The sequence below is a fragment of the Oxyura jamaicensis genome, chromosome 1 (assembly GCF_011077185.1).
Source record: "Oxyura jamaicensis isolate SHBP4307 breed ruddy duck chromosome 1, BPBGC_Ojam_1.0, whole genome shotgun sequence".
Classification (NCBI taxonomy): Eukaryota; Metazoa; Chordata; class Aves; order Anseriformes; family Anatidae; genus Oxyura; species Oxyura jamaicensis.
This window is the reverse complement of record NC_048893.1, coordinates 31,519,053-31,531,046: the sequence shown is the minus strand read 5'-3', so window position 1 is coordinate 31,531,046 and position 11,994 is coordinate 31,519,053. Positions and strand designations below refer to the sequence as shown.

General features: G+C 43.2%; 1 protein-coding gene across 1 annotated transcript in view; it reads left to right on the top strand.

Annotated features, from left to right (window-relative positions):
* Nucleotides 1-856: 856 nt before the first annotated feature.
* TWF1 (twinfilin actin binding protein 1) overlaps nucleotides 857-11,994 on the top strand; it is a 19,309-nt gene continuing 8,171 nt past the window's right edge. The window contains exons 1-5 of the mRNA XM_035332624.1: nucleotides 857-1,018; nucleotides 5,326-5,403; nucleotides 7,429-7,607; nucleotides 8,881-8,976; nucleotides 10,557-10,661. Coding sequence (XP_035188515.1) covers nucleotides 994-1,018; nucleotides 5,326-5,403; nucleotides 7,429-7,607; nucleotides 8,881-8,976; nucleotides 10,557-10,661 — 483 coding nt within the window. The 5' untranslated portion in view covers nucleotides 857-993. The remainder of the gene's footprint in view (nucleotides 1,019-5,325; nucleotides 5,404-7,428; nucleotides 7,608-8,880; nucleotides 8,977-10,556; nucleotides 10,662-11,994) is intronic.

Here is an 11,994-nt window from a genome sequence, read left to right as displayed (position 1 = left end):
GAGGAGCGGCTGAGGGAACTGGGGTTGTTTAGTCTAGAGGAGGCACAGGGAGACCTTATTGCTCTCTACAACTATCTGAAAGGGAGGTGTGGGGAGCAGGGGGTTGGCCTCTTCTCACGGGTAACTAATGATAGGACTAGAGGTAATGGCCTCAAATTGTGCCAGGGGAGGTTTAGGTTGGAAATTAGGAGACATTTCTTCTCAGGAAGAGCAGTCAGGCACTGCGATGGGCTGCCCAGGGAGGTGGTGGAGTCACCGTCCCTGGGGGCGTTTGAGGAGAGGTTGGACCTGGTGCTTAGGGACATGGTTTAGTGGGTGACATTGCTAGTAGGGTGATGGTTGGACTAGATCTTGGAGGTCTTTTCCAACCTTAATGACTCTATGATATAATGCAAAATTAATGGTCCTAGTCAGGAGCCCTAGTCAGGAGCCCTAGTCAGACTAGAGATGTGGCTCTGGGTTGCGTTCCCTGCTATATTTAGCTTTTTACTGCTGACAGTTTAATGCAAAATACACGATAAATACAACACACGTAAGCACCGTACAGACTTATCCCTCTTGACCCGGGCAAGACAGTACGGTTTCGGTGTCAGGCCCCCGGAGATCCCCCATTCCCTTGTTATTTCGGTCTGCAAACAACCCTGCCGGGCACTCATCCCTTTCGGGGGGCGGCACAGAGCGGGGCTTAGAGGACAGGAGCGGCCAGGGCTATGCGTGGCAGCTCCGCGCCCCCACACGGCGGCACCCGGATCGGGCCGGCCCCGGGATCGCGGCGGGGCGGCCGCTGCCCGCCGGGGCCCCGCTGTAGGGGGCAGCAGCGCCTCGGGGCCGGCCGGGCCCGGCAGGCGCCGCGCTCCCTCCGACCGCTGAGTGGCGGCGGCGCCATCACGTGTGGGCGGCCGGGCCGGGCCGGGCCGAGCCGGGCTGGGCAGGGCTGTGCCGTGCCGTGCCGTGCCGGGACAGGGCGCGCAGCCCCGGGCGCAGCGGTGCGACATGTCCCACCAGACCGGCATCCAAGGTACTGCCCTCCCTCCTTCCCTAGGGACGCGCTGCTCGGCGCCTTCTTTGTCCGCTCCTCTCTTGGGGCGCTGCGGGCAGGGGGAGCCCCGCTGCCGGTTTCAGGCACCTTCGTCCCGCCGCAGCCCCAGGGCAGGGGGTGGCTGGGCTGCCGGAGCTTTTCGGGAAGCCGGTGTGTGCCCGCCGGCAGCATTGCCAGCGCCACGAGTCGCTGCCGGGCTCGTGGGGAGAAGCTGTGAGGAGCTGGAGGGAGCCGGGAGCCCAGCAGGAGGGCAGCCCAGCGAACCCCTGCTACGGGAGGCCAAGGAAGAGGTGGAAATGTACAGGAAAGCATTTTTCCCCTCTTTTTCCAGGCCTCGGAGGCTGTGAGGAGCCATTATGTCTCAGTATTACCCCCCCGCCCCGGCACAGGATTGCTGAAAGGGGATAACGCAGCGGGATTGCGGGGGCTTTATTGTTGTGATTTTTTCGCGGTCTGTTTGTTCAGTGAGTAATGCGCTGTACTTTGTCTGCTCTCCCACATTTATTGGTGAAGGTGACTTTTGTCCTGGCCGCAGTGCCTCCTAACTGCTCCTCTAATCCTTTGTTGCCTCTTGGCTACGTTTGTGCCGCAGCCTTTAACCTCTCCTCAGCACCTTCCCCTCTACGCCAGTGTTTGCTCTTCCGAAGTTCGTCACCCCTTCTCAGGCTTGAGGTGCTTCTGAAACAGCATTATGTTTTTTCCAGGCTGGAGAAACTGTTACAGTGGCTCTTCATTCCCTTGCTTTTTTCCTCTTGCTGTCATTTGAGGGAGGAGCAGCAGAACACCCTGTTGCTCACCGCAAGGACTGCTAATCCTCTCCTGCAGCTCACCTTCACTTCTTGGAGAGCCTTTTGGCCTCCGAGGGGATCTGCAGGGAGCTCGGCTGCGTTCCTTCTCCGATCCTGCCTCGCAGCCCGGGATGCAGGGCAGCCCGCTAGGCAGGGGTCCTGTCCGTGGCGAGGCTTCTGCAGCCGGGAGGGGAATAGCGTTTGTCCTGCTATTGCTGGGTAGCAACAGCCAGCCTAGTGTCGCTCCTCAACAACTGCAAGGCTTGGCAGCATGGAGTTCGCTTTTCTGGAAACAGGAGCGAAGTAATGGGGACAGTGAGATGTACCAGGCAAATGCTGAAAGGACTGGGCTTTCAAACAGGGCCGTAAGTAGAAGTAGTGTAGGAATTCAGGGTGCATCGAGCTGTGGGGAAACTTGCTCAAATATGTTCAAGCCTTGTAAATTATTTTAAAGTAATATTTGTGAAATAAACCTAATTGAGTTTTAATATTCCATGCTGCAGGTAAGTCACATTGAAAGTGCAGCAGAGTATATGCAAGGAGTTGATAGTATGTTTACAGGCTGTTTTACACAATCCATTGAAGCCTTTAACCAGTTTTTGTAATGGACTATTCAAATATTGGAATAGTTTATTTAATATGAATTTGCTCATTGAAGAAATAAGTATATGCCAGCTTGTCTATCTTAGTTTTGTATGTTGCATCTTTTTAAAAATCCTGTCAAGGATAGTGTCTAGACAGCAGATAATTTCCATTGCTGAATGATAGGACAGGATATGTAGAACTTGTATATATCCAGGGTTTCTTCCCAAATATATAATAAAGCTATTTTTACTACTGAAATATAACTTCACTAATAGAAGTAGTAGTGCATATGGAGAAAATGGATGCTTTTCAGAAAATAAATTCAAATTAAACTGTAAATTCAAATTAAACTGTAAGCTGGTCGGTGAGATACCAAGACCAAATTGTACCTGAGGTCTCTGCTGTGCAGAAGATTTAAGCAGAAATGATATCATTCTGTTGTGAATTTTAAAGCCTTGTGTGTGGGGGGAGGGCGTATCTCACCGATAGTGTGATTGTTCCTTGATAGCTGGTGTTTCATCTCAAAAAAATTCTTCAGGAGCTGTTCTGGTACAAGTGCAAGGGACTAGTCTATCTTGTTTGGTTGTGTAGGCTTGATGTAAGAGCACAGAGAACAAAAGATCACAGATGAGAAGAGGACAAAAAAATCCCAGTGGAACTGGGAGGTCTAGAAAGTGGCGTAATGTTTGTGTGGTGAGTGGAAGTGTTAGGAAAGGCAGAGATGATCAGAAAAGCTGATCACAAATCACCATGAGGGTCTGCACTGGTGAGTGGGGAAATGCTAACTGAGATGAAGCTGGGGTTGGGCTAGCCCAGTGCAGTTCAGTTTGTTTAAATGCTAACGCTCCCTGTCATTCCCCCAGCCTGTTTTGGAATTGTAGAATGGGACCAGGCATTGCATAGATGGACATGAATTTTAAATATTTTGAATATGGGCAGTAGCGTAGCCAGATGCCATCTGTTCCTTCGGCCTCAACGTCACTGAATAATCCTTTTTATGCTTCCTGGTTTGTTGTTTGTCTTGCTGGTGCTATCCTCTGTGCTTTGGGATTACTTAAGGGACCAACTTGCAATGAATGTTCTTCAATAAATGCTGTACAGCCCCCTGTCTGGGGTATAATTGAACTGATTTGCACTCAGATTGGTAAGCAGAGCAGTTTAGATTACAGTGAACTTCACGGGACTCGAGCACAGCTCTTCCATGTGCTTACAGAAGCAACTCTATCATGTTTGTGTTGTCAATGTGAATTACAGAAATTTATTTTTAGCTACTTCTTTGTAAATTCACTGTGAATCTATCCTACTGTGACAGGTCAGAGTTTTAAAAAGTGCTATCAAGATTGATACAAGTTGATAGGAAAGATGAGCAAAGAGTGGCAGCCTTCCCTGGTACTTTTCAGAGAGGTTGTGGTGGTTGTACTCAGCTGGGCAGCTGAGCTCCACCACTACCACCCTCCTCAAAGGGAAGCGGGGAGAAAGTATGATGGAAAGGGCTCAGGGGTTGAGATAAGGACAGGGAGATCACTCAACAATTATTGTCATGGGCAAAACAGACTCAGCATAGGAAGATCAATATAATTTATTGTCAATTACTAAAGACTAGAGCAGTGAGAATTAAAAACACCTTCCCCCCCATCCACCCTCTTCTATATACTCCCCCTGAGCAGCACAGGGGAACGGGGAACGGGGGCTGTGGTCAGTCCCTAACACTTCAACTCCGCCGCTCCTTCCCAGTCCCTCTCTGCCCCTGCTCCCCGTGGGGTCCCTCCCACGGGATGCCATCCTGCCCGAACTGAGCCTGCGGGGGCTGCCCACAGGCAGCAGCTCTTCAAGAACTGCTCCCACACGGCTCCGTACCACGGGGTCCATCCCCCAGGAGCAAACTGCTCCAGCACGGGTCCCCCACGGGCGGCAGCTCCCCCCAGACCCCCTGCTCCTGCGTGGGCTCCTCTCCATGGGCTGCAGCTCCGGCCCGGGGCCTGCTCCTGCGGGGGCTCTCCATGGGCCGCAGCCTCCTCCAGGCCACATCCACCTGCTCCACCGGCGGCTCCTCCACGGGCTGCAACGTGGAGATCTGCTCCATGTGGGACCCATGGGCTGCAGGGGGACAGCCTGCTGCACCAGGGGCCTCTCCACAGGCTGCAGGGGAACTTGTGCTGCGTGCCTGGAGCACCTCCTGCCCTCCTGCTGCACTGCCCTTGGGGGCTGCAGGGCTGCTTCTTTCACGTTTTCTCACTCCTGTCGCACAGCAGTTTTTTTCCCCCTTCCTAAACTCTGCTCTCCCAGAGGTCCAACCAACATCACTCACTGGCTCAGCTCTGTCCAGCGGCAGGTCCCTTTGGAGCTGGCTGAAACTGGCCCTTATCTAACACGGGGCAGCTTCCGGACTCTTCTCACATAGGCCACCCCTGCAGCCCCCTGCTACCAAATCCAGTACAGAGATGTCCTCAGGAAGACAGGTGTTTTTTACAGACAAGCTGTAACTTTTTCCTGGCAGGCATAAAATTATGTCTGAATATTTATACGAAGCCTGCAGACTTCATGAAGCTATAGTAATTTGAGTTGCATTGTATTTTTATTGTGTTGCCGTGTTAACTGTGAAACCTGAGAGCAGTGATGTGATGTCACCTTTAATTTTCACAGTGTTGAAAATGATAGTGTGTGAGAAAGCAGGGCTGTTTTGCAGATGTTTATAATGTTGTCTGTCACCCTTTTGTCGCATGCCAGTGGCTGGAACATGATTTGACATGGAGCGTAGGGGGGAATATCTCTCCTGTGTTCCTTTTCCCGTCCAAGTTTGTAGTGAAGGGCTAGGTATATGCTTTTCCGATGTTGTTTTTACCTTCATGAGTATTCTTTAATCTAGGAAAGTAAAATGTGTTAATTTGGTTACTTGTATTTTCTCTTTTTCAGCTAGTGGAAATGTCAAAGATGTCTTCGTTGGAGCCAGAAACGGAAAATACAGGCTTTTAAAAATAGTCATTGACAATGGTTAGTCAAATTTTAATATTTTTCTCTGACTTCTAAGATATTTTCGTAGTTGTTTTAGTGACCTACATATAGAATTGTTTTAAAAAACAGAACTCCACAAAACTTAATGTTAGCAAGGTCTTTCCAATCCTGAAGGTAGGATGTAAGTTTTGGCAATGCTGAGGTTTTCAGTATGATGCTACTGTATTTTTGCACTGGAGATTTTCTTCAAATTGTCATTTCATGTTTTACCAAGAACTGTTGCATATTTTGGATGAAAGTACATCAAATACCCACCTCGTTACCTCGAGGTTTTTTTTGTTATTTTGAAGTTCATTCATTTATAGTACACTGAAAAACCGGTTGGTTGGAGGAAGGTACATGTGTAAGTAAATACACATATGTACATTTATTGTTAGGTAAGTAACCTTCTGTTATCTTCGTGTTTGCTTTTCTTAGGAGGTTTTCCACCATTTAACACCGCTTCTCTCAAGGAAGCAGCAATAATATTATAGGCAGGTCACTGTCGTAAAAAGTCTCACCCACACAGGTTAGCAAATACTGGCATACTGTTGAATTTGATTTTATTATTAGGCAAGGTAAAACAATGTGCTGTTGTATATATGGTACTCCCTTTTTATAGCTTTTGTTTTGTATTAAAAACTATCTTTTTTTTTGTCTTATTTTTTTGCTTTATTTGTAAGTGCCTGTGTGTATGTTTGTGTGAATGTATATATATTACATATATGCACATGCTATATATATTATATGTGTGCATTTTGTCTGTATGTGGAACCAGAATCCAGTCTCTAATGCTATTTTCCACAGTTCAAAAATAAACTTCTAATGCTTCCAGAATGCTGGAAGAGGGACAGTTGCATGAAAGATCAGCAGGATCTTTCAGCAACTGTCCTTAGCGAATAGATAATACTCAAATTGAGTTCTGCTAATTTGAGTGAATAAGAGAACAGGCTTGCTGCTGTACAACATAATTGCTGTGGGTTTTTTATTATTATTTTTTCCTATCTTAAATTCAAATGACTATAAAGCCACCTAGAGCTAAGAATTGGCAAATACATTCTGGATGTTCTGGTTGTCCAGGTGTAAGATCAGCTGCTTTGCATCTAGTTCAGAGAAGTGCCAAATACTCTCTTGCTCTGAGCTGTTAATGCTCTGTGCCTTGGAAGATTACTGTGGGAGAGTGGCTTGTTTGGAAAGTTTTACATTAGAGGCATTTGAATACTGCTGTACTTTTGTCTGAGCTATCAGAGGTTTGGTCCTGGTCTCTCAAAACATACTTTGCATACCAGCTACTGTAATAGTCCTCAAACCATTGTGGGAACCATTCAAATAAGGTGCTTCTCTTTTGGCTGCAGGGGCTGGTATTTGTTGGGAAGTTAATGTTTTGAAAGCTACTATAGTAATATTTTTCCTCTGGAAAAACTGAGACGTGATTTATAAATAAGAGAGAAATCTTGTTGCTATAGCTGTTCGTGTAATTAAATCTCATCTGAAGTATTCTATACAGAGTTAAGCCAATTATACATAATAAACAACTTCAGTCATTTAAAGACTGTAGTTATGAAGCTGTATTAGAAAGGGGTTTATCTGCTTAGTGTCAAATTAGTGATTAGTGCAAGCATGTTCATTCCCAACTTCACTAAACAACTGTCTTCTTATAATAAGTACAAACCACTAGTGTGTTACAGCAAATAAGAGCATCAATAATGCTAATTTTAAAAATTAAAAACTTACTCTCATCTCATTTCTATTTAAGTATTTCAGTTTAAAAATCTAGCAAAATACAGTTTTTATTTCTTTTCTGTGCACATTATGCTAAAAACATCAGTCTTATGACACGTGTTATGCATTCACAGCTTGTGCAGGAATTCACCTGCTTTCACATTGCGTGTTCTTGATTTCCGTTGTTGTGAACATGATTATAAAAGAAGCATTTGATGATCTGTTTATTATAATACCTAATTTTGAAAAAAGACAATATTAACTATATTGTTGCTAACCTGTAGTTTTGGTTATTGGTTATAGAGCAACTTGTTCTGGGATCCTCTAGGCGGCCACTTGGATCATGGGAAAAGGATTACGACTCCTTTGTCCTTCCCCTTCTTGAAGACAAGCAACCATGTTATATATTATACAGATTAGATTCTCAGAATGCTCAAGGATATGAATGGATCTTCATTGCATGGTCACCTGATCACTCTCCTGTAAGTAACAGTCGTCAGAGGCTTCATGTTGTTAATAGTTTTTCAACAGTGCCTTTTGATCCAAATCCTAGATGAGAAGGATTTGGAGAATAAAGCCTTCCTGTCACTTTTCGACAAGAGAACCACAGAAACATTTTCCTTGAACCTGACTGTGGATTCAGATTGTGAACCTGATTTCTAAGTTAATTGGAGGAAACAAAACACGTTTTTGTACTGTTTGTTTGTCTATTTTTCCGTCAGTGTTTCATGAAAATTAATGGAAGAATACAAGACAGAAATCTCAATTGGTGTCATCATAGGGAGAAAGACTATAGTCTGAGCTCAAGCTATTTGTTGTACTTGGCTTGCTGGCCTGCTGGTTGGCACTTGTGGATCTGTGGCCCACCACAGAATGTGTACTCTTACCTGGTGAGCAGTAGAGAACATGGGAGGAAACTGAAGTCGGAGTTACGAATTTCTAGGAGAAACTAGGGTGTTATGTACAGGTTCAGGGAATGTGAGACAAGGGCGGACAAAGTAAAGCTATTACCAGATTCCTGCACTATTTCCAATAGCAGTTAGAAAGGAGTTGGAGACCAAAGGGTAAAGTGCATGGAAGAGATTGGGTCAAAGAGGTAAAGGTACTATGATGAGGATGGCATGATGTTGAAATATGGTGGGGAAGATGGGACTGTTGGGAGAATATGTGAGTATGTTGGACACAAATTGATAGGGAGCATCATTAGATCTTCTGTCTCCAGAAAATTTTCATATTTGCATTCTGTAGTTGAACTAAGCCACTACCAAATAAAAAAAAAATGGGTTATTTGCAGTTAGCTCTTTCTGTAACTATTGTGTCCTTTAGTACACAGACCAGCGATAAATTATCTAAGTCATTGTATTTTTTTTTCCCCATTGAAAATCAGTAAGGATTGTGCTCCGTTTTATGTTTTATGTTTTTATTATTGTTGTTTAAAATTTTATTTTATTTTTTAAAGGTCATACTCTAAAGCTGCAATTTAGTTATGGTATTACTTTAATAATAATGCATAGTAAAGTGTCTCATTGTGCACTTGAGAATTTAATAGCATACATTAGTATCATACTCCAGAGCTCGTTCTGTGATTCTATTCATTATTAAGAAGTACAACTTCAAATTTCATTCTCAACTCTTAAAATAGTTGTTCAAGAAGGGTGTTTGTTAATGGAGTTGGTACCCCCAAATGCTAGATTCTCAGTGCACACTAAAGAGGAAAAAAATATTTAAAAACCCCACTGTTTTCTGATATACTAGGTTCGTCAAAAAATGTTGTATGCAGCAACACGGGCAACACTTAAGAAAGAATTTGGAGGTGGTCATATTAAGGATGAAGTATTTGGAACAGTAGAGGTATGTTCTTCTCTTTAAGGTCAATACATTATTCTAAGGAATAGTTAGAATAGTAGCTGGTTTTACTGGTAAAAATATTGTGGTGGTTTTGTTCTTTCCCGATGATGGAGAAAGAAGGTTAAAAGCTATGTGTATTATTCCAATATTAAAATGTAATTGCTCTCATTTGAAAAAGTAATTAATTTTATTTAACAGCTTCATGTTGTTAAAGATGTCCTTGCTTCGAACGAATGTTAAAGCTAAATAAACTAGGACTAACAGGAGAATCTTTTAATTTCTGTGCATACATGTGAATCTTCAAAAAGCCGTAACTTTCAGGCCAATTGTTTACAAAAGCCATTATGGATCTATGGGTCTGAATCAGAGGCTGGCTAGAACAGCTATATGTGAGACTTTAACATCTGAAAACAAATGTTTATGTCTTGAACCAAGGATATGAAGCTGTCAGTTCTTTAAAATTTGACTGTGAAATGTAACTCAAGTCCATGTCTGCCATCTTAATTTATGGAAAGAGAGTTTTAGTAGCTAATGATTTGTTCAGTGAAAATACTAATAGTTGAGTGTTAGATAATTGGAAGTTGAGTGTAAGATAATTGGAAGGTGCATGTATGAAGTCTGACAAACTTCCAAGGAATGTTGAAAAGCCTGCAAGTGTTGTGCATGTAAGGAAATCTGAGGCTATTGCATTACCGTCGTTTCCTTGGGACATATGTCCAAGTTGATTGTGATGTCTGCCAGTATTAAGTGTTGACTTTTTGATCCATTGCCAGTTGTAAACAAACACAAGTTGGACTTCTCAAAGATACAGAGTTCCTATAGCTTTAATGAAAACTGATCATTAGCTAGAGATCAAAGTTATTCCTCCTTTTTTCCTCCTTCAGCAGAGTGAGCACAGCCGTTACATTCTGTTGGGCTCAGAACTTGATTATAAAGTCATATCCATATGATTATGTAAATCCTGCCCTCTTCTGAGTGACAACCTTAATTATTAAAGCACAACAGTATTTGGCCCTGGTATCAGCATCTTTGGTGAGGGCCAGAACTGACACAGGGTATTAATAACTTACCCAAAGTGGTTATCAGAATTTATTAGTTTTGTGAAATTTCATCCTGAACTATTGGCAGCGTTATGTCCTGAGGTAGTATTCCTGTCTCCCATTTTTTTTCAGGTAGAAAACTATCAATCAGCCACCAGTCTGAGCATGCAGGTTTTGTAAGAAAATATGTACTTTTTTTTTTTTTTGGTAAGAATTGTGGCAGTTCTGTGATGTTTAGTCCAAGAAGGCTGAATGACTTCATACATACCCGAATCTTCATTAAGACTAATTTTTTAATTAGCAAGGTAATTAGGGGGTAATTGTGGAAATTCTGCACACAGTACAACTTGGTACAGAGCAGCCCAGCAGATCCTGCTGTTCAGGAAGCCAAAGTTCAATTTGCAAATGCATGTACACTTGGAGTCTGTTCAAATAAAGTGAACGTAACTGTATGGGAAATAACTAGTTATTTATGCTGCATAGGCTGTCTTGAAGAAAGCCTTTATTATCAAAAAATAAAGAATACTGATATTGTGCTTTCAGGACGATGTTTCGCTGAATGGATATAAGAAATATTTGATATCACAGGCTGCCCCTGCACCTCTGACTGCAGCAGAAGAGGAACTTCGACAAATTAAGATTAACGAGGTACCTACAGTGTCTTTGAGCATGTTTGTAGCCTTGGGTTCTGAGTTTCTAACATACCGTTAAGAGCATGTTGTTAGGAAGAAGCCTTTCTGGGGTAAAAGGGGGAAAAACAGAAGAGGGAAAGTTTCAGAAAGTTTAAGTGGATGAGAAAACAAATTTCTCTCTCTGAGTTGAGGTTGCAGGACGATGACGGCTAGAGACAGAGCAGTGTGATCTTGCTGAGTTGGCAAGGTCTAGTGTCTGGGTCAGAGGTCTGCCAGCTCAAGAGCTTACTGGTTACAACTTTGTTTCCAGGGTGCTTTTAATATCAGTGGATGTGCTTTATTGTGAGGGGGGCTGAGCACTGGCACAGCTTGCCCAGGGAGGCTGTGGGGTCTTCCCCCAAAAGAGATCTTCAAAAGCCACCTGGACGTGGTCCTGGGCAGCCTGCTTTGGGTGTCTCTGCTAGGGTGGCGGATGTTGGAGAAAGGGACTTTCAGAGGCCCATCCTCAACCATTTTGTTACTGTTCACGTACATTTCATGTGGTGGCACAAATTGTAGAGAAAATGCAAAATAGCAACTGTAGCAGTGAGTAATCCCAAAGAATGTTTCATCTGCCTTTATCCCTAGGTGAAGCTTTCCCTCCTGAGCTACCAGAACCAGTTTACTTGTCTTTATTTTGACTTATTTCTTCTCAGTCTTAAAGTTCAGAAAACACCAAAACCAGAAATCCAAAACAAGTAGCTAGCCCTTTTAAAAGACTGATCTGTTTTTGCTACAAAAGCCTTATAGAAGGATTTCCAGAAAATGCCTTTAACCAAATAATTTGACGATTGTTGGTTAGCTAGTGACTGATATGTTTCAGAGGATTCTTTTCTCACATTTTTCCATGACTCAATCTCGTTTGTGTTCAGACATGTATTAATAGGCCTGGTGCTGATCTTATTAGTTCTTTAGGCATATATTTTATAGCCACTGGGAAATCTGGTTTGTTTTCCAGCTGGATGCCAGCAAACCCTCATGTTAAATGCAGCTCTATTAACAATTATTTTTGTGACTGGAGTCTTTTGTCATTTTCTATCTTTCATTTTGATTAATTCAATGCAGAAATGTGCTCATCATCGCTAAACACTGTATTTTACCTCATGAGCTTTTTTTTAAAAAAAAAAAAAAAAAAACACAACAAAACAACAATATGAGACTAAAACTTCTGTGGTGTCAATAATCTTGGTATTAGTATTGTCTTTTGTGCCTTACATGGATCATGATTAACAGCTGATTCATGCAGACTAATACTTTATGTGCTCTAATGAAATTTCAGAAGCAACAGCTATACTTCTCAGAGATGAATG